At 37.1% G+C, this 26,243-nt stretch overlaps 2 protein-coding genes across 6 annotated transcripts in view; both read right to left on the bottom strand.

Moving 5' to 3' along the window:
- Positions 1-21: 21 nt before the first annotated feature.
- Positions 22-7,518, bottom strand: LOC116722303 (insulin-like growth factor-binding protein 3). 2 transcript variants are annotated; one of them, XM_032566534.1, is made up of 4 exons: positions 6,805-7,518; positions 4,588-4,823; positions 3,729-3,848; positions 22-1,022 (listed from the first exon to the last, which is right to left on the bottom strand). In XM_032566534.1, exons 1-4 carry the CDS (start codon positions 7,067-7,069, stop codon positions 900-902), a joined length of 744 nt encoding a protein of 247 aa, XP_032422425.1. In that variant the 5' UTR covers positions 7,070-7,518; the 3' UTR covers positions 22-899. The 2 variants fall into 2 exon arrangements, with proteins under 2 accessions (XP_032422425.1, XP_032422424.1); XM_032566533.1 differs by having other exon boundaries at positions 6,691-7,511.
- A 6,971-nt stretch (positions 7,519-14,489) lies between these two features.
- The window catches only part of LOC116721544 (tensin-3), a 42,856-nt gene continuing 31,102 nt past the window's right edge, over positions 14,490-26,243 (bottom strand). For all 4 annotated transcript variants that reach the window (XM_032565335.1, XM_032565334.1, XM_032565336.1 and 1 more), the window contains 11 exons: positions 24,475-24,604; positions 23,337-23,878; positions 23,176-23,262; positions 22,946-23,077; positions 19,208-19,303; positions 18,286-18,363; positions 18,028-18,105; positions 17,653-17,821; positions 17,503-17,571; positions 17,377-17,406; positions 14,490-17,249 (listed from right to left, as the gene is read on the bottom strand). In XM_032565335.1, the coding sequence (XP_032421226.1) occupies positions 17,105-17,249; positions 17,377-17,406; positions 17,503-17,571; positions 17,653-17,821; positions 18,028-18,105; positions 18,286-18,363; positions 19,208-19,303; positions 22,946-23,077; positions 23,176-23,262; positions 23,337-23,878; positions 24,475-24,604 (1,556 nt within the window). In that variant the 3' untranslated portion in view covers positions 14,490-17,104. The remainder of the gene's footprint in view (positions 17,250-17,376; positions 17,407-17,502; positions 17,572-17,652; positions 17,822-18,027; positions 18,106-18,285; positions 18,364-19,207; positions 19,304-22,945; positions 23,078-23,175; positions 23,263-23,336; positions 23,879-24,474; positions 24,605-26,243) is intronic.

Genomic DNA, 26,243 nt, shown 5'->3' with positions numbered 1-26,243 from the left:
AAAAAAAAACAAGAACTTGACTTAGTTTTTGCTGCCTTTATTAAGTAAAAATAGACTTCAGTTGCTGGACTGTACATGCAAACATACTTCAGCTAAAAGAGAGCACAGAACAAAATCTCTGGCTGTATGAAAAATCAAAGATAACGGCAGAGGTCTTCATCCCAACTGTTCAGCTTATTCAGCTCATCAATCATAAAAATAGCCACAGTTGAGATAAAAAAAATAAAAAAAATTCTTTCTGTGGCTTAAGATCCAGCATAAAACGCCTTTAAATGCATTGTAGTATCTGAGCTGCACAGTTCCATCATACTCCACTAGAAACAATGGAACTGCTAACAGGCATTCATAGTAAGGCACTGCATGATTAGACTGAACAACAAATTCATACGTATATACATTTCATGGTCATCTCGTCCAGATACAAAATGTCTGTTACAAATTACAAGCACACAAATAATGATTATACAACAAAATGTATGTACACATATGCGATGCCATATAATTGTGCGTAAAATGAAGCGCTAACCCAATCGCCATCTGTGACATGTTTGCGTGTGTGCAGGGGTGTGTGTGTGCTTCCTAATCAGTTTAAGGCATTCAAAATGAATTCTGAAGCGTGTAATTTTTCCAGGAGTTGTCCAGGTGGGAGTAAAAAATAAAAGAGCTTATCGTCTGTTTGTAGCATAAATTCCAGGACTTTCCTCCTGATACACTTTCACCGCTCCCTTTGTTCTGTCTCGGTGAAAAAGGGTCCGACAGACAACAGATAGAAACAGCAGCTATCCATATATCAGCCAAGCCATCTCCTGACCTGTCCTCCAATATCCTTAGTGCTTCTATTTGTTTACAGTTCTTTTTGTTCACTCGAAAACTCCCTCCCTCCCCAGCCTGCTTTCCTCCTATTGGCTCTCGGAGTTGTAGCGCTGGACTTCTCGCTCCTTCCCATCAAGACCTGGCAGAGGCTGCCCATATTTGTCCACACTCCAACAGAAGCCTCGCTTTCTGCCTTTGGATGGACGGCACTGAAAGTATACAGAGACAAGTTGAAGGGAGACAAAAGAGTTGCAGGATGCCTTGGACAAACTAAATGCAAAAAAGAACGTGGATTACTTAAAGGCAGTCTTCTCAATAAAGAAAAACAGCATAGTTAAGAGGCATTAATGCTGAGACTGTGCTGAGTCCATGCAACCTTGGTCATCCAACATGCTGTGGTTTTTTCAGCTGCTTTTTTTACGGTCTATCTCCTGTTACAGACACGTATGGAGACCTTTAAGGTAAATAAAACCATGGTAAAATATTTACTTAGTCCCGTTTGTGAACAACTGTGAACCAAAATCTATTTTCAGATGCTGGTGGCCAGAACGAATCATCTGTTGCTGATTATACCCCGCAGCTCCAAATTATGGGTACTACAAATGACTTACAGAGTCTGTGGAGCTACCCAAGGGCTGTTATTTTACTGCCAATTTTACTAAAGGTCAACCTCCACTCCAGTAAAACATGCAGCCATTCATTTCAAGGGCTAAAGCAACTGTGCCACAGCTCCTAAGACTGTTAAGGCTGATCAGAAGGCAAACTATCCTCTTTTAGCTCAATATTTCTGAAAAGAAATGAACTCATATAATGAATTTCTGATCATATAAAAGGGGTCAAAACTTGTATAATGTACAGGTGAAAAATTTGTTTCTAGAATAAAATGTTTTTTGGCAGATTAAAAAAAAAAAAAAAGCACTTACAGTTTCCCAATGTCCCAATTAGACATTGGGAGGTCAATCATTTTTTTCCATCATAACATTCCTATTGTTTAAAGAAATTTTAATGAGATGCCAGGAAAAGTGACTAAAGATTTGCTTGGATTTTTTTTTTTAACAGAATGTGGCACAGCCCAACACCTCTGCCAACTCGTTGCTGTCCACGGACAGCTTTTTTTCCAATAATTATAGTCAACAAACAACCGGTTGGCTTGCACATGCCTTGAAAACTGCATTAAAGTTTATGCACATTCATTTAATAAAAGCTTTTTCCACCTTTTGCAGTGACCTTTACAGTGAGAGATGGACTGCAGTGGCTCCATGTCTTTCTGGGTCATTTGCAGTGCATGGACTGATGCACTGCAGATGAACACAGAGAGCTTAGACACTGGCCATTACTTTAATAAGAAAACATTAAGTTTCTGAACCAGGGTTTGTTTAACTGAAACCACAGTCAAAGTGTCAACAACTCAAATGTCAAAACTGAGACCAAATGTTATTAGTTAATTTCAGTAATGTTAATAAAAGGCCAATGTTAGCCTAGAGCTAAAGGTAACTTTTCAGGACTAAAAAGCAAGATGATTGAAGACTGCTCCTGACCGTGAGTCAGGAGCAGCCTAATCAGGAGGTTTTTGAAATGGCTCATCTTCCAGACCACAAAAAAACATTTACTTATTGCCAGAAAATAATGAGGGGATTGTCCAGTGCCTGGGCTGTTTCAAGAAGCAGTAGAGACCCAAATGGAAGTATAAGATCGTTCAAAAAGTGATTCTTGCATAAGAGTTCCCCTTTAAGTGAGATATTCCTTCACAAATAACTGATAAAGCTGTGAATGTTTTAGAACATTAAAGTGGTTTTCTCAGCCAAGTTGACCCATTTTGAAGAAACATATAATTGTACTCCTGGTGTCAGGAAGAACAGGAGCGACTACAGCGTATTTCAGTGATATCAGACTCGGATTAGGTATCAGCCTGTCTACTGTCGAGTAATTCAGATCGAAATCAAAACAAATATCCTGATCGCTGCTACTAATTATTAACATGTCAGATCACTTTATCAACATCTCATATCACTTTAGCATCAGCATAAATAATAGTTGTTTTAAAACATGGAATTAAATATTTTTATAGATTAAATAAATTTTAAAAAATACAATGAATTTGTTGTATTTTTACTTAAGATTACCACATCTTCAGAGTCTCATACCAGCCAATTGGAAGCAGTAACAAGATCTCAGATTATTTTAAAAAATTGCAAGTGTCTGAGTTAAATTATTCAAACTGAATGGTCTTTCAGTTGTAATCTGTGATGCATTAGCCTGCTTTAATAGACCTGCATGTGAGATGACTGCAGGTTTGGCGGAAGAAAATGGGGTTGATGGAGTTGATGTGCAAAGAGATAGTCTGTTTTGTTGATGCAGCGGCATTGGAGCCCCAAAAGTCTCCACGTGAATGCGTCAGTACTGCTCATTTATTACAGCCTGATCGTGGGTGAACCATGTGAGGTGGGGACGGCTGCACTTCTATTTCTGTGTCTGCCTCTCAAAAGTCCAGCAATTATGGGGCGAGCACATGGGGTGCCAGTGGCCACCTTGACGTCTGTCTCCCTGGGAGGGGAGGTAAGACAGCCGTCGTCCCAGCCATCAGCTCTGCTGGGGTTTTGGCCCCTGTGGTTCATGTTTCCAGAGCCAGTGGCTATGGTCTGCCTCACTGGTGCGGTGCAGTGACGAAGCTCTAATAACTACTGATGTAAAACAAGAGGACAGAACGGAGGCTGTAATTGGGAGGCAGCAAACCTAAAGTTTGAGTCACTAGAGTGGAGCATTTAATCTCTATTAACTCAGGTTGTAGAAAAAAAGAAACAAATGCAAATTTTCACCGAGTAGTCTTTTAAAGCTGGACAGATGTTAAGCAAGCAGATTAGTCAGGAATGAAACATGCTCACTGAATAAAAATGCAAATTCTTTTCTATCTGTACCTGCTTTTTCTTATAAAACCCCTTCTTGTCACAGTTTGGGATGCGGAAGCCTCTGGGGTTGAGGATGTTCATAATTTTCAGGGTTCTGAGTATGCGCTCTATTTCTCTTCGACAGGGACCCTAAAATAATGGGGAAAAAAATAAGTTTACTCTGTTGCACTCAAAAAATATAACAGTCCCAGGTTACAAAATATCCATGCAATTTGAGCAATTTATTTTGTGCAATTTTACCCTGAATGGCTTTGTGAATAAACTAAACCTGAGTGACTTTGCTATACACTGGGTTCAGCTATAGTACCACAAAGGTGGCGGCACAATGAAAGAGGCAAAGGATAAGAATTTAATTCATCTGACTTGAAGAAGCTTAACAGTTTGCAAAGCTGCTTAGAACTCTTGCATGTAATACAAAGGACAGGGTATAAATTGAATTCAAACATTTCAAAGATTGAGCCAAAAGACTTGTTCTCAAGTCCAAGTACTTCAGTCACTAATCAGAGAAGCCAGTCAAAGCCCATTACAAGAGTGTGCTCACTTCTCTGGCCAAAGCAAGATCAAAATAGTAGCAGGGCTTCCCAACAGGCCCTCACATCAGCCAATCCATCATTTGCTGGCTCTCGTAGCGCCCGGCACGCGGACGCCTTGTGGCCAAACAACCGCCTGACCCAGGTCAGCCGCAGGGCCGTGGTACATGCTTGTTGCCATGTCACTCCGCTGTACCAGATCCCTGCCAACCGTCGGCACTGCTATCCAAAACATTTCATCACCCGCAGCGGGGAGAGAAAACACCAAAACACAGAGGAGAGGAGAAAAACATTCCTCCACTGTGTTCAGAAGTCAGAAAAATGTTTGCGGTACTCACATACTCAGGCTCCTGTTTGGTTTCTAGAGAGATGTTTAGTTGGTCTGTGATGACTGGTCCTGAGAGATCCCCCACCTTACAGATCCGGGTTGCCTTCTGTTGGTCCCATCTGATGGCATTTGACTTTGGGGAGGACAGGATGGGGTGAAGCGAAGGCCTGGGAGGTGCAGGGTTAAATGAAGTTTCAAGATCTGGACTGGATGGCTTCTCCTCCTTATCCTTAGCCTCTGTGTTGTCTGCCATTGTTTTAGAACAGAGTGGTTATTTGCAAGACAGAACACAAAGAGATTCATGATATGGGGTTAACCTTTACTTAAGTTTTTTATGCACTAGTTTAGATAATTCATGTCCAAAAGAGAAAAAGACCTAATTAAAACTGCAATTTGAAAATCTTCTTTGGGACTTGAAAATTATTATAGGGAATTTGATAAATTAGACAAGTAAAATCTGAGGTGAAGAGCCATATTTCCCCACTTAGCACAAATGCAGATATTGCTACAATTATATCATAATTGTGATTTATTTTTAATTTATTGTCATTTCTAATGTCAAATCAAACCTTGCCAAAGGTTTCTGCTACAGGAAACAGAAACCTGTGCAAACCACTTTGCACAATAAACATTACAGAGCTGCCACCTCTTAGTTTCCTCTGGACGGAGCTTTTTTTCAGTTTTTCACTCTGCCTGAATAAGACTCACTTAAAAATAACACTTATAAAACACAAAACACTCGCTCCATTCTGTTATATATAATGATTGTTCTTAACAATCACAGATTATACAGCCTCTACCTTTTTGGAACTTGTTTTATACTGATCAGACTGTATTATTTAAAAATATTTGATTCTACCTCACCTAAGAAGCAACGTCATTCTTCAAGATTTAGACATAAAATAGAAAACAGTTTAATACATTTAGGTATGTAAAGTGATTAAAAGTTTGTTAATATGACTGTTTTTCACAGGTAATCTTATGTGGTGCTTCACAGAAAATTAAAGCTGGCAAATACTCAGTGATGTCCGATACATAAAACACAATACAAATGTCAATGGCCGTTAAAAAGCTCTGATTAGACCAATTCTAAACGCAAGAGGAAGTTAATGGTTGAATCAAGTCGGCATTATAAGCACACTGTCCAAGACCAAAACGGTAAAATTATCTCCTAATTAGACAAGTGAACAATTAAAAAAAGTTTGTGAAAAGGCAAAGTGTTAAAGTTCACTTGAAACAAACATCAGTTTTCAGATGTACCTAAAGACACAGTTGATGGAAAATATATTTTTTAAAATGCATTTTAAATAGTTTTTGCAACAAAGCGGCATCAAAAATGCTACCTAAATTACTGACATCTGGCTTCTGTTAGAATAATTATTCATACAGTTAATGTTTAATGGCATAGTTGGCACTGTCCAGTGCAACGGTTAATGTTTCATCTCTTTTCTTAGTTTAGCTGTAGAAAACTGTTGCTCAATTGCTGCTTAATACTTGAGTTATTTAAGGAAGTCAAATTGGGCAACTCAGATGGTTTAAATAAGCAGTATGGCTTAATGTTGCCCACACAAAGGTGACAAAAACGTAGCTGCTAAATTATCTGACCCAAAGAAAGAACAAATAACAAAAAACAAGACGTGTTCCTAGAAAAGAACCTTGAGGAACTCCTCTTGGAAAATAAACACTAACCAGGCACATTGTTTTGTGTGGTGTTTGTCTCTCTTCTAGATAACATGTCAGTAAAATAGAAGTTAGCAATAACCCAGGCACATTTAGTCTATTATGCAAAGCCAAACAACTTTAACTAATTCAAACAACCAAACTAACTACTCATGATAATTTAGTTTATAAACATATTGTTAAGCTGAGCATAAAGATTTTATAAAAAATTTTCATCCAACCTTCAAACTAGACACATTTTGTGGTTCTATGTTGCTTTATTCTGTGAGTTCTGTGGTATAAATTTTCATCATTTTTAATTCTGACCCCCACCAGGACCTCCCATCTCATCCCTCTCCCAGCTCTACACAAAAGTTGGCAAAAGTATGATTTTCCCTTCCCAGAGTGCAAGGGAAATCAATGCAGACTTAAAGTACTGAAGCAGAATTATCACCTGGCACTTCATTGACCGGATATGTGGGTGTGGGTCTGACCGACGGCCGTCTGTTCGTCGCGTTTACGCAAACACCTCGACCCTCAAGCAGAGCCTGCAGAGGCTTCGTTTCACCTGGCTGATGCTGGCAGGTCAGTCCGGAGCTGCATCTCCCGGTGTACACTCCACACGGCTGGCCGAAGCTAAGGGCGCAAGTCATGCAGCAGCCGCAGCCAGGTTCGCGGACTCTCTCGGCGCATTCCTTGGGTAAAGGCTTGCACAAAAGGCGCGCTCTGATGTCGCACGGCTCACACCTAATGACCAGCCCGCTCGCACCTGACCTGCGGGTGAGCGATGCCACAAGAAAAATCATGCGAAGTGCTAGAAAATAGGAATCCATGGTGATGCGACAGAGAGAGAGAGAGAGAGAAAGTGAGTTGCAGAGAGGTGGCACACAGTCCCGCTGCGGCGAGTTTCCACTGGTCAGCTTCCCTCATTCACATCTAGCTAGAGGACAAAACATCTCAATATATAGACCCCAATGACTGTAGTCACACCCCCGAAAGGCTTGTGGCGCACTGCTGAATAACTTCGACTTCGCTTATTCTGGACAGTGTAAGAGCTGTTTGCTTAGGTTTTAGACATCGAAATAAAGAATTTCATCTACAACTTGTCTTTCTAGTATTCCTCTGCCACAGCGTATAAGCAGTTTTGTTCACCTCTCTCTCTTATTAAGTAGAATGCCTCGTCATAAATCGCTAATCAATATTGCGGTAATGTTTTTTTTTGTTTGTTTGTTTTTTGTTTTTTTTTAGTAATTAAGTACAACAAATGATAAATACAATATGCAACACACCTCAGAAGTGTCCACGCCGGGTCCATGCTTTAACCATTCTTGACTATGGGGGCGCAATTGTGCCATTTGCAAGGAATTATGTAACATTTTAAACTTGACAAAATAATTTCCATTAACACATTTATATAAGTACATAGTAGCATTCCATAAATAAATAGCTTGTTGAACCTAATTTTGATTCAGCATTCAGTTTTCTGAATGCTGAACACATCATAAATTGTCTGTTGTACACAGCCCTCTTCAAGTGTCACTGAAGATTTTCCAGTAAATTTAGATGACTGGCCTGCTGGCAGCTGTTTGATTTGATTGCTGTCATTTGTCCATTTGCTTTCTCTCTCCTCACTCTTTCTTATCAATTTCTCTTTCCCTTTCCCTGAGCTACAGGGAGCCAGTGTAGGGATTTTAGATCTGGGGTGATCTATCATCCTGGTTTTTCAGAACATGAGCAGCAGCATTTTGAATCTTTGAATTTTTTTAGGCAGACTTGAGAAGTCACTATTGGAGTAACCGATGCAGAGCATGTATGAGTTTCTTCAGATCTTGCTAGGACATTAGTCCTTTAATCCTGAAAATGTTTTTCAAGTGACAGAAGACTGACTTTGCAACTGTCTTCAGGTCTGAACTGTCAGACTTGTTTCAATTCCTTGGTTAATCTTTACCCACAGATCCTGGCTATTAAATCCAAACTGTTAAAAAAATAATAAATATGTGAGATCTATACGGTACACACCATCAAGCTAATGCAAATAAAAACTTAACTGGCTATTATTTATGTAAGTAAAATACAAGCAAGTTATTTTATCTGTAATTAGGCAATTAAAACTCAAATGTTTTCAGGATTTGGCTCAACATGTGCTACTGTAGGTTGACTTAATTTTTCTGTTAATGTATATAATTGTTTATCAAGACAGTACTAAAACAAATTCTGGATGAATTACACCAATATGACTAATGACTAAGAGAGTATACAAACCAAAATAAATAGTTAAACCTAATCAATAAAAACATTAAACTGCACTTTAAAAGAATGGATTGCATTTTGTACACAGTTGAAATATAAAATTCTTGCTCGGCATATTTTGCATAGCTGAGTTTCATAGCTATGATAGATATTTCAGTTCTTGACCAGAGAAGAGAAAACATACTTTAATCCAACACCACAGAGGAAATCAGACAAGATTCGAGGTAGAGCATTCCATTCTTTTGTATCATGTTTCTTTATAATGTTAAAAAAATTCACCTCATATATTTGCTAAAATATGTGACATAGTTAGCTTAGTTCTGCTCATTTGTCTGTGCTAAATAGCACATCTTAAAATAAGAGTGTGTACTGCACATGTAAGTGAGAAAATTCCAGGATGCATCCATGGCATTCTTTAGGGGCACTAGTAAATGATTAGACATTTAACAGATGTTCCAAAAATTGTTGAGATGCATCATTAACATTTGACTTTTTAAATTTCTTGAAAGTTAAAGTCAAATAAGTAGCCAACAAGTTCTGGCCTACTGCCATCTGTTAACAGACAGGTCTACAGCAGAGCAGTGCTTGCGGAATGCCAAGCATTTGTTTCATTTGCAAAAGAAAAGAAAAAAAAGTGCTGATTTTTCTCCCTTTCCTACATTCTTAGCTCTTCTGAAGGAGCTCTCTCAGCCACCTGTGCATATTCAGCATAGCAAAAGAGAGCAAGAGTAATGTACTGGAGGAATGTCATCCTGCAGAGCAGCCACTCAATAAAAAGGGAGTGTGAAGAATGTGCTTTTGCAAACACAGGATATTACTGTACATGTGTTTAACATAACCTGCTGTCAAAAGCTGCACCGGCCAACCGCAACAGCTTGTCAAATCTTAAACCACTGTAATTTTCCACTTCTTTAAGATGATCTGGGTAAATCAGATATACATGCCTGAAGCTCTGTGAAGTTGCTGAATTTGCTCCAGTAGCCAGACTGTCTTGCTTGCTGTCAATTATTGTGCTGACGTGCTTTGCTAAATATAAACTAGGTACATAATAGTGCAGGGAAAATAAGTATTGACCGCATTTATGGTTTTCTTTTCCAGTAAAAAAGACAGCAACATTTATGTGGCATACAAAGAAATCTATGAAAAGTACTAACTCCTTTAGATGAGTTACCCTTTCACTGCTTTCACAAACCATGATCTACGAAATTAGGCTTTTTTGACAAAAAAAAAGACAAAGCAAAAACCCTTTAATTCTAAACTGAAAACTGAGTTCAACGATACTGACAGTTAAATAAAAATATGTATCATAAAAAAAGTTATTGCATACATACTAACCCCTTTATGACTGACCTATTTTAACAAAGGCCCAGTCAGTTGGTACTGGTCGTCACAGAGTGAATGGAATGGTGATCACATGAGTGCAGTGAGTGATTGTAAAGTAAAGACAGCAGTGTCTGGAAGATTCAGTCATCCTGGCCATGATGGCAGCATGAAAACAAAAGTACACGCCAAGCAAATCAGAGAAAGTGATATTGAAACGAACAGGTAAGGGGATGGATAGGAAAAAAATATATCTTTAAGTACTGAACCAAAGTGCAGATAAGTCCATCATCAAGAAATGGAAGAAATATGCATAAATCGGCCTCAGTCAGGGCATCCTCACAAGCTGATTGACAAATTTCTTCCTTGGAAGCCAAGGGTCCATCTACAAGATACTGATTTGAAGCAAAAAAAAGATAAAATATCCAAGGGGTTGAGTACTTTTTGTAGGAATTGTAAACAAATTATGATTATGTGTCATGAAGTAGAATAAAACAGTAAGAAAAAGCTACTGAAAACAGGACAAAATAAGTTACTTAAAGCCTCATTAGAAGCCTTTAAAAAGGGTTCTTATTTTTAGGGTATTGTACAAGAAAATCTTCACAGTTTTACTGTAACATAATAATGATGGCAAATGCATTTCTTAACTTCTAAAGAGGTGAGCATGGTAGCGGGCACACTCCAGATTTCAAAATAACAATTTAACCTTAAACCAACTTTACTGTTTCTGTTATGGCAACAATGGACATCAGGATCAGCTACAGAAGAACTTAAACACAAAAAATGTCAAAGATTCAAGAAATATCTGTGTTTTAAAACCAGTTGCATTGGTGTGTGTGGCATTGTATTTGATAAATTGTAAGGACTATTTTCCTAACAAGTACTACGCTGTGGGGGCCGACTGCACCTTATGTAGCTCAAAACCTGAGCCCCATTAGAAGAAGATCTGTTTTTGGGTGAGGATAGACTAGTAACGGTGAGGGTTAGGGAAAATATCTGCATAAACCCAGTTTATGAAAATTCAATGAAAAATCCTGATGTAGGTAAAAACACAAACTTGTGCGTGTGTGCGTGTTTGTGCATACCTTTTAATACAAATGAAACTTTTCCCCATTCTTGGAACCAGAGAAGGCTGTGGAGGTCAACTGGGTCTACTTGGTGAGGGTGTGCAAATATACAGTGTATGGAGGTGTGTTGGAATAAAAAAGAACTGAAGGCCAACAGACAGATCACATGACAGTGTCTGGTCCATTGCTGTTATTTCTCTACCCCCCTACATAGTCCCATGACCGTCTTTCATATAATTGTTCCAGTCTGAAGGTCTTTTTGGGACACTCTCATTTTAGATGACTTGGAAGGAAGCATAAGTCTGCATTGTGATTAATACGATAATCTTTTCTCTTTGATTCTACTCTGACTGGCAGCCATACAGAACTTTAACAATTTTGTGATTATTAGAGGCCTGAGGCAACCTTTTATCCTATTCCAAGGTTGGTTAATCATTTTTTGGAGCGGTCTGGCTGTAGAAGTGCCATGGTCCCCATTTCTGGAGGCTTGGCCCCCCGAGGCACTCCTAAGCTGTAATTAGGCCCAAGTGGAGGGGGAGTGTGAAGCTATAGTGGAACTTCCAGCACCCAGCCGGATTGGGCTGAAAGTGGCGCCACTCTTTTTGTGCCTTGAATCCTCCCTCCATTCATCCAATTTACTATAGTTCCTGTTAGACTCATATCGACATTTCAGGAATTTACACATATACTTTGTTGCTAGTCTGCATAACTATCATGATTTTGCTACAAAATACAATGAAAACAAACATTACATATAAACTGACGTTACTGATTAAATAGAATGTATGATTCTATTCATGTTTGATTTATCACTTTAATCCCTTCAAACATTTGTAAACCAGAGCAGAAGTAAAACATAAAATGAAATATGGGACACTTTTATGCACTTCTCTATAGTCATGTATGTTTTTTTCTTCACATAAAGCGATGCACATTTTTCACATGCAAGCAAAAAATAACATATTTTGAAAGAAGACATCTGTTTTACAGACGCAGGCCTCACAGTGGTTCATCCATCTTGTAAGTGATGATGAGCTGTGTTTTGCTGCCGAAGTGGTGGGGAACAGACAGATGTTAATCACAGTAGCTGTACTATAACCTGGTGCAGGCAGACACAAATGTTTTGTTGTTCTTTAAAGGAATGAGTAATTTTTAACTTCACCTGCATTTAAATGTTGCCCTTTAGCACAAAAACCATAAACCTTAGGTCCAGTAGTCTGTTAAGCATTTAGGCATTTTTTTTGCTTCCACGATGGCTGCAGAAACTTAGTTAACCTCCGTAAGTTTACACTGTATCCAGTAATGTACAGTAATTCTTCCCCTGAGAAGGGGTCTGTAGATTCTATTGCTCTCTTTTACACGATTACACTAGGCAATGTCCCCATTGGGACACATTCACAGCCACAGTGGGAAACACCAGGCATGGGACCCATGAACTAAGTCATATTGTATCCTCTGTTTAGTGGGTCACATCTTTATGCTCAAAAGTCCAGTATTATACAACTTCTATTGATTTCAGAAATGATCTGTCATCTTCCATCCCTGTATTTTTATCTGCACAAAACCAAGCAGAGAGACCTCATTTTCTGCTTTTATCCCAGCATGAACTTTCTATTTTTGTCTACCACCCTTTGTTCTGCTTCAAATGGGAGCTATTAGCCCTGACCCTTTAATTGCCCCCAAAAAGTCCTACATAGCTCAATGCATGGGAAATCACAATGGACGCTCTCAGCCGATAAACAGGATCCCTAACCTCCACATTGGTGCCAAAATAAAACTTGGACTGGTGAAAAGCTGGGAAGTTAATTGTAAAGTTGTGGTGACTACTATATTGTATGTGACAGTCTCAATTAATGTCACTTAGATAGCTTTTGCTAGGTCAGGATTCCCCTCATAATAGATGTCATCATACCGTAAACTGCCTTTTCAGTGATTATGTTCATTAACTTTCTCTTTTTTTTCCTGATACTAGCATTTATTTTATGGTACTGGGTGTTTATTTCCAGTGCAAAATTTCTAATAGACGAGCAACTACGTGAGTTGGTGTCAAATTTTATTACTATAGTCATGCATTTTTACCCATTACTTTTCAATCAAACATACAGCATTTTCACATCAACTGAAAGTCACTATATTACTAAAATCAAGTAACTTAGTTACTTGATTCAAGTATAAAATGACACTATGTGCCTGGAAAAATACATACTTCCTCTTCACACCGTTAAGTGAAAGGGGTTGAAAACATTCCCATACAAACCACACCTAACATACATATATATTTGTAAGAACAAATTTTGAAAGCCAAGTGTCATTTCTCTTCTTTATAATTATGCACCACATTTTGTTAGTCTTGTACATCAAGTGTCAAGTGTTTTCAATGTTGCATATGGGACTCACTGTGTCTCTTACAGCTTGAACACACTGGCATTTGTAGAGTGCAATACTTCTGACATGTTCTTTGCTCAAATGGTGTTATTTGTCATTCTGGACTTTCCCCACCTACTTGTATTTTAAGACCACTTTACTCTAAATAACAGAGGACGATGGGCTCCGAGTTCTCTGCAGTCACCACACCTGGGCCTAAGCATCCTCTCAGCCCTCCCCGGGAATTCTTTCACCACCTGCAGAGAGGCATTAGTGAGGGAGGTGGGAGGAAGGAAAGTCCACCCTTTTAAAGCTTTTCCACTCTTGAAGGTAGACTCTGCAATTTAATCCTTCCATAGCATTTTTAAAGCAACCTGTCCTGTATGGGCTTGTGCAAAAGGTAGGACCCATATTTCACTGCACTTCTGACAGAAGCTTGGGATAAGTGCATGTCATCTAATTTAGTACAAGTGTACATCTGTAAACCTCTTCAAAAGATGTGAAGCTTCAGGTCAGTGAGTAATAATCAAAAGCTGATGTCAACATTAAGAGGTACCTATAAAGTCCCCTTTCTCCTCAATGGCTCTGCTTATTCAGGTCTTGTAGCTGGTGTTGCTAGTGTCCTCTGCTGGCAGCAGAGATAATTTATTTCCAGTTATTATGTGACGATATAACTTTTATACAGTAGGTAATAGGTCATCTCAGCAGGAAAACATGTAAAATAGAAGACCTCAAATTAACATGTTTGATACCAACACTTTAACAGAACAGGAAGAATATTCCACATCTAAGAATGTTTTCTTTTAGCTATCTTGTCAGTTTTGCCTGATATTGTACTAGTGTTCATCCTATCGTTTGGCTGATCTCAGCAAAAGAGGTCAATTACTGTTTGTTTTTTCTTTTAGTGTCTATGGACGCAATGTTTTAAACTCTGATTGGCAATGCTTTCATTTACAACTCTCTTTTGAATAACTTCCTCTCTCACATGCAATCACATTTCTGCAATTCAACCTGAAAAATTAACCCTTGGGCTACACCAGTTGTTTCTAGCTTTTTGCTGATATGAAAGCCAAAAAACAAAAAAGCCAAGGAAAAGAAATACAGTAATGAAGCAAAACTGCCTTCATCTATCTCTTTTCTCTTATTCAATTAACAATTCAAAAAGCAAATAATTTCCTGTACCATTACCCAAAGCCTTGAACAGGAGGGTTCTGTCTACCTTACAACTGATTTTGCTAAAGAATGGTCTCTCTTAAAACAGAAAAAAAAAATTCAGTGTTTATTTACATAACACATCAAAGGACATGACATCAATACAAAAAGAAGATGTACACATGTAACACATTATATGCACAGGCATTATAAAATAAGCATGAGGTACATGTATATAGAGAGTTACATCTATGCAAACATTTGATCTTAAGTTCATACTATAATACTTTTGATCTGTATCTCAAAAGTCTCACACTTAAAACCAAATATGTACATTTGTAGTATAAAATAACTACTTTTTTTTTCTTGCTGACATTATGTGAGTCCAGTCATTTCCCAGTTTATTTTGGTTTGAAAAATGCTAGAATATATTGAGAAATAAAATACTTTCCTCAAATTCAGATGATTACATACAGTTTTATAGGGTTTGGTAACAGTGTCCTTTAAAATGTGTAGCTTGATTTTGAGTACCTCTAGCCCTCCTTATCTAATTTGACAAAATACTTTGGCTCATTGTCCATTTGGGAGATCAATTTGTGCTCAAACTTTAACTTCCCTGTGAATGTCCTGAGATGTTGCTTCAAAATTTCCACAATACATTCTTTCATGATGCCTTCAACCTTGTGAAGACCATTTTGATAATAAGTCTCCCATGGTTTAAGCACTCACCTATTGTTTGAAGAACTAAAAATGTCCCCTTCAGGTCTCTATATAAATGTTGTACGTTAACTTATAAGAAACTTACAAAGCTGGGACATTATCATCATTTCGGCTTTCCCAAATAGTTTATAAACATGATAGTCTTGAAGTATTTAAACATATGTATCTGAAGAAAGTAATACAATCTTATCTAAAAATAAATGGTAATATTCTGGCATTAAACAAATAGAAATAACTGAACTATCCCTACTGACATAACACAAGAAAACATTAGCTTGATTTAATGTTAGACAGTGAGATAAACAGCTTCGTATGCAGTGCAGGAACGTATCAGGTTTCAGGGGAAATCAATGCAACAGTACCAACAATTTTGTTGTGACTGTGGGTTCCTCTCTGGATTCAAATGATTATCCAAAGCAAAAAAGGTATATGAAAACAGTCACTATCTCAAATACAATAGGCTTGGATAGTTAAAAGTAATTTTTGCTCCCAAGCACAGGTGTATTGTATATGTCATTGACAGATGACTAATGGTGACTAAGTACACTTCCAACATTGAACTATATATTTCATTCATTTTAGTTTTACAAGGTTAAAGACTCCTCTACTGCTCTTCTTACCCCCCAATTCAGCAGCCTGTTTCCTTTTTAAGTCAGAAAGACCTCAACTAAACTACAAGACTGTTTCTGGCCATAGTATTCCAGCAAAGAACAAAAAAACTAAAGCTGGAAATCTTGGTAGCTGATTTTGATAGGCATCAATCATCTTCTATAAAATAGCAATATTATCTTTTAACCAGTTTTTGCATGTATATATACACAATTATATATATATATATATTATTTTTTAGGGTTTAGATGAAACAACATCATACATTGCCTATAAATTTAATACAAAAACACTCACATAAAATCCCTCAAAAAAAAAAAATCCAAGTGGTCATGTTCTAATATATCTTATGACAAAAAAAGACCTTAACACTTTAAAAAAGACACTCCAATACAACTCATGCATACTGTACTCAAAAAAAAAGAAATACACATTGCATAGGTAAAATATAACAATACAAATTAAACATAGCTAGCTCCAAACATACATATTTTCCCCATTTGTTACTCTGTTTTTCAGATATTCAAAGTTCAAACTGAGATACTCAGTTATAGTAAAAAAATATGCTTGTACGTCACCTACAAAGTTATGTTTGTTAATTGCTTGGATTAAGTCTGCTTGGAATTAATTTGTAATATAAAAAAAATTTTAAATTAAAAAGCACATTGCTCCCACCACATTTTTATGTTGTCACACGTCTGCCCCTCAAAAGGCATGCTCTCTCATTATGCAAAGTTGCTGAGAAAAATTACCCTCTATGTCAAGTAATATTTGTCCCACAAGAGAACAGAACATTCTAGATAGCTAACTAGAGAACAATAAAGAGTAAATGAGTCCTTAAGTTAAATTTTCAAGGAAGCTGAACAACTAACAAAAAAAACCTCTTGTTTCTTAACATGGAATTTTTTTTTTCTCTAAGTTAAATAAATGTACTGGGGGTGGGGGGAAGAGAAATCTTTAGAAAATGATCAGTCTTACTTTATGTTGATGTAATAAAAGCTTAATTTCTTTTCTGGCATTTTAGACATTCAAATCACCTGTGTTCAGAAATGTGTAAGATGTTGATTATTTAATAATAATTTATAACAGTACAGGACACTAGAATTGTATATTTATAAAAATAACAATACTTTAAGGGTCTTGAGCTGGCTTAAATTTCAATTAGAAATAAACAGATTACTGTTTTCTTCTTTGAAACATCTCACTATTTTTCTACTAATAGTATAATCAGTGAGTATTTCAGCAACACTCAGTAAATGTCCATTTAACATCCACAGTCAGAGTCTATTTCATTAGCAGTTCCTGTCTTTAGATACTCCGTATCCTCAGTCTTTTGGTTGCTGCATCTAGCCTCAGTAAACATTTTTCCAGGTGATCAGCTCTGCCCTACTTATTCCTTTGTGAGCCAATCATCACTTTAGAGACAAAGTTCACAATGGCGCTCGCTGGCTGTTCGGGGTCATGTTCTGCAAATAGGTGGCACACATTGTCCATGGAAGTGCCAGTTTTCCTTGCCACAAAGCCAAAGATTCTGCAAAGGCAAAGGATAGTAGTTAACAGCAGCAGTGTCATCTACCACAAAATGAAAATTTCTTTTCAAAAATAGCTGTAGGGACATGATTTTGACTGAAGCTTTGGAGAAAATAGTAATTATTTACTTTGCTGATGGACAGCCATCTTTCTTCCACCTATAAGCAGTAATAACATGGCATCAGTAAGTATTAAAAATAAATGTGGTAACCTAATATTCATATTTATTATATGATTCAATGAACACAACTTACTTTCTATCTTGAGGGTCCAAAGCACAAAATATCACGGTGTTGACATTGTAATGTCTCCTGAAAAAGAGTCTGAAAAACAGATTTATATTAAAAAATCATGGATGTATCCATGTGGTAGCAGTTTTGGAAAAGTGTGTGCTGGGTGCTCACTTCCTCTGGTTATCCGTGAGAGTAATTCCCTGGGAGGAAACTTTGAAATGGACCACAGTAGGGATTGGTGGAGGGTTAGCGTCCAGGGTCATGGTCGTGGCTTTCTGCACTGCCTGGACTCCTGTTAGAGACTCCATCTCCACAGAGCTCAGGTACCACACATTACAGGCTGAAGCAACAACAAACAATCAAATTCCAACAATCAAAGTTGCATAGAGCAAATAACAATAGAGTACGTGCTTTCTGTGATTCAGTGCTAGAAATAACTAAAAAGCAGGACATAAACACAGGGATTGTGTCATTGCATTACAGTCTGGTTTTATTGTGTTTGTCACAAAGTCTATTTATGGTGAATGATCTAAGAAGTCTGATTACCTGCTCCCTGTTTCAGCAACTCAGTAGCTGAGTTAGTTACTGAAGGTGAAATGCTTTCCACAACATCTTCAAGAGGATCTTATGAACAGCAAAAACAAAGAACATAAGTAACACAGCTTTATTATCAAGCATGGTTATGAAATGATTGCAACAACCACTTATAGACTGGCACTGAAATACAATGGTAATTATTTACATTAAATTGTGACCATGCCTCTACCCATGCAAAAATTTATGAGTCTCTGTGTGAATGTTTACCTTTGTCAGGTATGATAAGTTTACAGGGAAGAGCCAATGGGGTGATTGAATGTTGGTAAACCAATGCAGTTAGACTTCCTGTAAAACAACAGAGTGGGAAAACAAAATTTAAATGTACAGAGAAGTTGCACTGCCAACTTTGTAGTATTAATCATTATTAAAAGTCCTTTGTTAAAAGTTAGAACATATGATGCAGAGTGAATACATATTTGTTTTAAATAGAATGACAGTTCTCAGTTAACTTGGTCAGTGTGACTAGTTTTTATATCTTTCCTGCTGATTTGTTTTTCTCATGCTTTAACTATTTAATTGCTTGTGTAAATAGCTGCACTGCAGATGGACTGTTATTTTATTTGTTGAATGTTATTGCCTTTTTACTTGTATCTCTCTTGAAAAAGAGATTTTATTGCCAATAACACAATTATTTTCTAAGTGAAGATAACAGCATTAAAAGAAAAAAAAAGGGCAAGAGTAGAAAATAAAATGTTCCAAGCGAAATGAGGAATTTGTCTAACTGGTATCATTTAAGATTCGCAAAACCTATAGATAACGCAGAGTTCCTAATAATACAGTTCGAATAAAAGTGAGAAATACAAGTACAAAACTTTAAAGAGAATGTTTTAAATCAAAATCTATAAATTGTATAATTTAAATAAAAAGACAAAACAATTATATTGAACAAATAATGAAATACATCAGTATTTAAATGTTTAAATGATAATAGTTATTATTACAAAAATATTGGTTAGTTTATAGCACTTTTGGGCATCCATTAAAAAAAAAAAGTCTCATAGATAGAAAATGCTATTTAGATCACTTGTACTATGTACTACGCACCAGTAGAGGGCAGTATTGTTCAGAGTCTCCTAGTTTTATATGTTGTCAAGAAAAGCGTACAAGTTTCAGCAGCATAGACACTCACCAAAGTAGGGCTCATTGGGGCACCCCTTCAGACGCACACCTTTCTGTGTGCACTCAATCAGGAAGTGGCGCACCAATTCGTTGGATAGATCACCTCCTGTAGGGAAATGGACACAAGTAGTTAGTATAATTAGTCTGCTTTGTTGGTCTGTCTCAGGTACTGAATTTTTGTCCATGCAAGACATTTATCTGTCTAAAATATATTGAAATATAAGTCATTAAAAGCATTTCTGTCTCAATGTGAGGTGTCTTTGAAAGGCATATGAACACAAAGGCTTGGAGAAAAACTTGCTTCTTGGAGCAGCTTGGATTTCACATTTCTGAAGTGTAATGATGGTCCAAGATCAAACGGGACTCTGGACTATGCCACGATGTGACGGAAGACAAAAGGACAGGTGTGAACAGTGGGGAAAAATGGAGATTTAATCTGGTTTAAGAGTATAAAATAAAAATCCAGTGTAGATTTTTTTTTTATTAGGTCAGGTTTCTTTCTGTAAAAATGTTTATGAAATACAAAGTCTCTACCATGACCTACACTATATGGAGTTGATTTTATACATTCACACCACCATTTGATTCAATGTTTAACATCTTTGATTTGCCTCATAACCACACTGTTAACAGTACAAACAAGGAATGAAGCTGAATTTTGTAGTGCCCATTTAAAAACCTACAAATCAGTCTTACAATTTTTTTACTGAGCACTTTCCAGACAGAATGAGGACAATGCTAAGTGTTTTATATATGATCATAATAGATAAGCAGCAAAAAAAAACATCCACAAGAAAAATGTTAACACAAGTGATGAAGAGGCAGCTCATTTTAAATAACAAAAATGCTAATCAAAATAATAAACTTTAAAAAATCTATGTAGTGAATAAAACTATTTAACATCAAAACAAAGTCAAACTAAAAGTGTAATAAAAATACAAATATGAATACTTTAAGATAAAGTTAAAATAGACAAATGAATCAGTTGAATCAGCTGACAACTAAAAATATACATATTTCTTACTTTTGCAGAAGTCTAACGACTAAAATCACTTCAGCCTGACTGAAGGGTCATTAATTAAATACTAAACTATTTCAAGAGGCAGATTTTCTTTGTGTGTGCATAATTAATAAAAAATAAGCTTTTGCTAAAAATCTCTTGCAAATGCTCATAATTATCAGCATTAATGGATTTTCAGTAAAATTCCAATGTTTACTGAAAATATAAAGGGCTGTCTAACTTGTAAAGAAAGGGCTTGATTTCTTACAACCTGGAGAAATTAAATCATTAAGCACAGTTTTGAAAAGTCTGATTTAATACGCCAAATGCAGGTTTTATTGACCAAACATTCGTTCTTTCTTCTCATCTCTTTGATGGGTTAAAAGGTAGACGTTTACAGATATTTGTTTTCTTTAACAGAACTAAAAAGCTTTGGATAATGAAAGATTTGTCACTCAGACTGAAGCTGTTAAAACATTGCCAATCCCCTGCGTTGGCAGTGCATACAGGAATCCTTTGTGTCCCTATGTGTTGTTTCCTTCCAGAAAATACGCCTTCTAAAGTTATTAAAATGGTTTCTGATTCACATTTAGTGGGATCAAATTTCTTTCTGCCTCCTCTATCTTCACCATCAGTCTTTGTTTGGTTGTTGTAATACTGCCAAATATTTTGGCTAGATTAATTTTCCAATTTTGTTTCGATCCCCAAAAAAGAGTTAATTACACAACTATGCAAAACAAAACAAAACATTTAACTAATATACAAACAGAAATGTGCACATAGTTTTATAAAAAAGCAGATATAGTGTAAGTGGAGCAGGCCACTTTCCTCCACTGTCCCCTGAGAACAGGTTTACAGAACCAGTATGTCTTTTGTTAAGGGTGAAACATTAGCTGTATATCTATGACAATCTGGCAATGCAGGTCTGTTTCACAATGATGATGCCCAGAAGAGAGAAAAAAGGTGATGAGAGCTTACAAACAACAGAAAGACGGATTCTCAGTTTCCAACATGAAGATGACTACAGTGGGTTGTAACTAAAGACAACTTGGGTGGGACTTTGTTTCTTCACACGCTATACAGGATTATCTCTGGATTATTGTCAGATATCATAAAAATGACATTTGAAGCATTGTGCTGGAGACAAAGTATGGATAGAGGGATGTTAGCATGGATTAGCAGGAAAAGCAAAAGCAAAAGTCAACTAAACAAGTAGTATTGCATTTATATTCATCCCCCCTGAGTAAAACGTCTGTAGAATGTACTGTAACCCGGGTGTAAATTTTAACCTTTATTTCCTCCTTCTCTGATTTTCCAGTCTTTTAACCTTTTTATATCTCAAACCTCGCGATGCTTTTAATAGAATGATTGGCGATTCTCGCGAGACTATTAATTAGCCAATTGCGATTGAGTATTGGGGTCACATGTACCGCTGCAGTGTTACCTGCTAGGTATATTAGCTGGAGCGGGGAGGCATGAAGGTTAGAACACGTTGGAAGGAGCAGAGTTGCAGGAGCCAACTGGTGTGAGCCAGAAGGGAGATGGAATAAACCCCGGTAGGGTGAGATAAAACTGCGGCCAGGTTGATGGCGAGCTAGAAGATCGGGCATAGAGCCAAAGAAAGAATTCACTTTTTTGGGTGATCGAAGACTATAGTTTCCTACCAGGATTTGAACCAAGCAAAGTATAATTATCTTGTTGAGAGCCCTAATTAATCCCAATTTGGGATTAATGGACTAACAGGTGTGGCCTCTCAATTGTGGAACTTTGGGAACAATTGATTGATTTAGTTTCCTTTGTTGTTGTGTTTTTGTTTTTTTTTTTTCCCTTATGTTGTTAATGGCCATTTGTATATTCCCAATGCTATTGTAAATATGTATATATATTATTCACATTGCAAATATAAACAACTCGCAACTACAATTTCCAGCCTACCTGCTCTTTTTGAGTCGTACTTATCTTCTGAGGAAAAAAAACTAGCCATTTACCTTATTGGTCAAAATCCAATTATCTATATTGTTAAGAATAACAATATAGAATATTGTTATTCTTATAAATATGCAACAGTACTTTTTATGTTTACACAACTAGAAACTGAAATTCTGTCTATTTTTCTCTGCAAAGTAATTTTTGCTGCCAGATCAAATCGAAACAATCTACGAGCTTCAATTGTCAGTCAACCTTTGCCAGAAATTCTCAAAACATTTTGGTGTAGACATTGGCTGGGTTATTTTTGCATTTCATCATATCGCTGGCTTTATGTTTAGGCTTCTTGTCCTGTTGGACATTGAACCTGTACTACAAGCTCAACCATTTTGGAACTTGGAAAAAGATTTCATCCAGGCTTGTTTTGCATTTAAGCTCAATTCATTTTAACTAACTAACTAACTTCCATTACCCTTCTGGACAGAAGCATTCTGACAGCATGCTGCCAACACCATGCTACACAGTTGGGCCAGTGTTCTCAGAGTGATATGCAGTGTTATTTTTCAGCCACACAGCATTGTTCAAGCAGGCCCTGGCCTGTCTTGTGCATTATTTGGTTTTCATGATGAAGTCTGTTCTTCAATTATCTCTTCAAAAATTCAGACTTCTTAAAGCAATTGTTTACAATGGAATTTACTGTATGTACAAGAGTGAAAAGGGTGAATACGTAGAGGCCACATTTATCAAATATTTATATAAAAAAAATATCAAGGAATGCAAATAAGTTTTTAATGCACTGTAAATAAGAGACATGTAACACACCTTTTCTGCTCTGCTGGATGACTGAGGGAGGAGGTGTAGACACCTTCATAGCCAGACCGTAAGCCCCTTTGAAGGAGTGGCTGTCCCTCACTATGAAGCAGCCAGGCTCCTTCTCCTTCAAAACTGAAATAGCTAAAATAATACAAAGAAACTGTGTTTGAGCCTTACATGTTTTTGTTTCTTCAATTAAGTAAAATAATCTAAACCCGTTCAGAATAAAGCATATCTACCTTGATCTCTTGAAATATCTGGTTTATACCAGAATTTTGATGTATCCTGAACAAACTTTACCGTCACCTGCTTGCTGACCAGCACATCTGGAATAAAAATAATAACAGAAGTACTGAGTTAAAGATCACACATTAAGTCAAAACAAAAAAAAATTACTAACCTGGAAGAGGTGAGGCAGCAAGTGGTGTCTGAGCTGACAAGTCGGGCAGCACATTAGGGAAAGGAATACTCAGGGAGCTCCCACTATGGGGACTCGAGAACCCGCTGAGGGCTGGAGATACAGTTCCCAGTGAATGCTCTCCATCTGATACCCTCTTTTTTTCAGGAAGCAGAGGAGGCTGTGTCTGGGGAAACTGTAGCTGATGTTGACCGTTCATTGAAGTTAGAAGATCCCTGTCGATACCCATGTCCAGACAGTCTTTGCTATAGCTGTGAACTGAGCTGTCTTGCTCGTCAAAGCGCTGGGGACTACGGCTGATTGTGTAGCTAGCCAAACGGCTTCGCTGGCTGCTTCGTGGAGAGCTGTGTGCGTTGGGGACAGGATGTGCATGAGGTTGGTGTAATGGAGGATGCAAGGCAGAGTGATGGCCATACTCGAGAGACACCGAGGGCGGTGGCGGCTGTCGGACAGATGGGTAGTTACTCAGGGAGGATTGGTGGGTCAAGACATGATGCTCTGGCCAGGATTGACTTACAGATGAGCTGGATAAATAAGACATTAAATAAAAAGTTAATGATGGCACAAAAGCTAACAACCTGAGACTAAATTGCTGTGAAACAACTTACAGTGCCTCACAACTGTATTTATTCTCATGAGACTTTCCCATGTTATATAACTATTTACAACTACAAAGATCAATGTATCTTATTTAATGGGACATACCAATGCAAACCAACACATAATTATAAAATGGAAAGATTCAATGAATGGTTTGCAACATGTTTTCCCAAATAAATAAATAAATAAAATAAATAAAAAGAGTTGCAGGCATGTGATTTGACCTACTTTTACTCTGATACCACAAAACAAAATCTAGTGCACCGGGTTTCTTCTAGAAATCACCCAATTGGTAAATAAAGTCTCCCTGTTGTTCAGTAAATGAATCATAGGTTTTGCAGAGAGCAAAAAGCATCATGCAAACCAAGGAACATAGCAGACACACCAGGGAGATAGTTGTGGAGAAGTTCAAAAACTGTCAAGTTATAAAACAAACTCATGAGCTTCAAACATCTCATAGAACACTGTGCAATCTGTCATGTAGATTAAAACAAAGTTTGATATGTAGTTGTGGCACTACCTGTCTGTCTGCTGATGATTTCCAGTGATGGAGGTAGAGTACGTTGAATTTAGCATCCTGTGGCAGCTGATGGAGGAATCTGGCAAAGCCTCAAAACTCACATGATTGATCACAGAATGTCCATGAGGTTCTGCAGGGTTGCCAAACATAAATTAAAGAAAATTATTAAAACAAAACAAAGAAAACAACATCAGCAATGACACAAAAATACAGGAAGAAACAAACTGAGGAACTCATTAATTTGATAGTACTTTGCATAGTTCTAGAAAAATGTAAAATATAAATAAGTGCTAGGCAGATGGACAGTAAATAAAAGAGAAAATCTGCAAAAATATTTCAGTAATTAAGAAAAAAATCCCCAAATTCATTGAGGAAAAGGCCCTGGTTTAAATTGCATAATAAGAATTGGAATTAGCAGTAATAAAACTGTCCACAGGCACTAAAATTATCTGGTCTATATATACATAAAACCAATCACTGATTATTTCTACCACAACCCACTTAGTCAACAAAGCAAGCCAAACTAAAGCTGAAAATTAAAAAAAAATACCATCTTACCATAATTATCTGAAACCCTTATTTAAATAAACCAGAATCTGGGCCACAGCTATATACTAACAATCTTATATTTCAACAGAGTGTCTCTCCTTGTGATCTAAAGCTAAAAAGGGTTTTTGTTTTCTCCCTGTTCCCCCTGTGTGAACACACTCACACACAGAGACTTTTTTTATGAAGGAAGAAAAGTTTTTTTTCTGTGCCATGCCTTCTAGTTGGTAACCATGGAGATGCAACTGAACTGAATGCAGGGCTGTCTGGGGCACAGCAGGGGAACAGATCTGCAACCAACCCCACAACCTTTAGAAATACTGTATATCTTGGGGAATCAAGTGAAAAAAGCAGGGACAAAACGCAAAAATGAAAGTAAAAGTTGTGTGATTTCCCAGAGAACATGTCTAAGCACTAAGACAACAATGTACAAACTTAAAACTCAGCGATATGAATATAATCACAGGGTGTGCCCCTTCTCAGATAAAGACCACAGCTCAACAAAAAAGAAACAATGAAGATATTTATAAAAATGTCCTATTCCACAAAACAAAACCACACATGCAATCTTCTTGGGGCAGAAAATTGTTCTGGGAAGCTCCCTTCGTCTGTTGCACAAACAGTATCTTTTTACCATTCCCTGATAACAACAATGTCAGCATTATTTAGGACAACACGGGTGAGTCCAGATAGTTTGTTTTCCTGCTTCAATCACAGTCATAGGTCAGACGTGAAAGACGACTCTAGGTAGAGAAAGAACTAGAAAAAAAGCTTGTAACTAGCTCACACACAGAGACTTTTAAGAAGAAATGTTTTCTTCCTAAACTGATAAACCTCCAGATATTAATAAAGAATCATAAATTAATAACTGTGATTCTCCTTACAAAGTCTTCACTTGGAGTTAAATCTTCTGAATGTGGACTTATGCTGAAGGGATTACATTCATAAAGTCCTTGAGGCTAAAGATTCAGGCTAGTCTTAGAGTGCCCTATTCCACTGTTTTACTATAACACCAATACCACAAACAACATAGAGCTTTACACTATGATTTTAGAAACCTTTCAACTTTTATTGTGTTTGTATTGGGGTCGTGTTTAAACAAAACCTGATGATTATTTACAACGACTTCATACAAAGTAAATTGTTATAAAAATCCAAAAAAATAGTGTTCACTTAAACCATTGAAATATTTTTGTTCTTGTCTTTTATGCATGTCAGAATCT

Source organism: Xiphophorus hellerii, chromosome 6, assembly GCF_003331165.1.
Source record: "Xiphophorus hellerii strain 12219 chromosome 6, Xiphophorus_hellerii-4.1, whole genome shotgun sequence".
Taxonomy (NCBI): domain Eukaryota; kingdom Metazoa; phylum Chordata; class Actinopteri; order Cyprinodontiformes; family Poeciliidae; genus Xiphophorus; species Xiphophorus hellerii.
The sequence above is the reverse complement of the archived record's forward strand: the minus strand, read 5'-3'. Positions and strand labels throughout refer to the sequence as shown.

Bases quoted from the DNA above. Each gene is read 5' to 3' on its own strand.
- LOC116722303 (XM_032566533.1), bottom strand. From the start codon at position 7,069: ATGGATTCCTATTTTCTAGCACTTCGCATGATTTTTCTTGTGGCATCG. The intron at 4,824-6,690 runs GTGATAATTCTG...AAACAATGGCAG, and splicing joins TCCGGTCAATGAAGTGCCAG to ACAACACAGAGGCTAAGGAT. The intron at 3,849-4,587 runs GTGAGTACCGCA...CCATTATTTTAG, and splicing joins CCAAACAGGAGCCTGAGTAT to GGTCCCTGTCGAAGAGAAAT.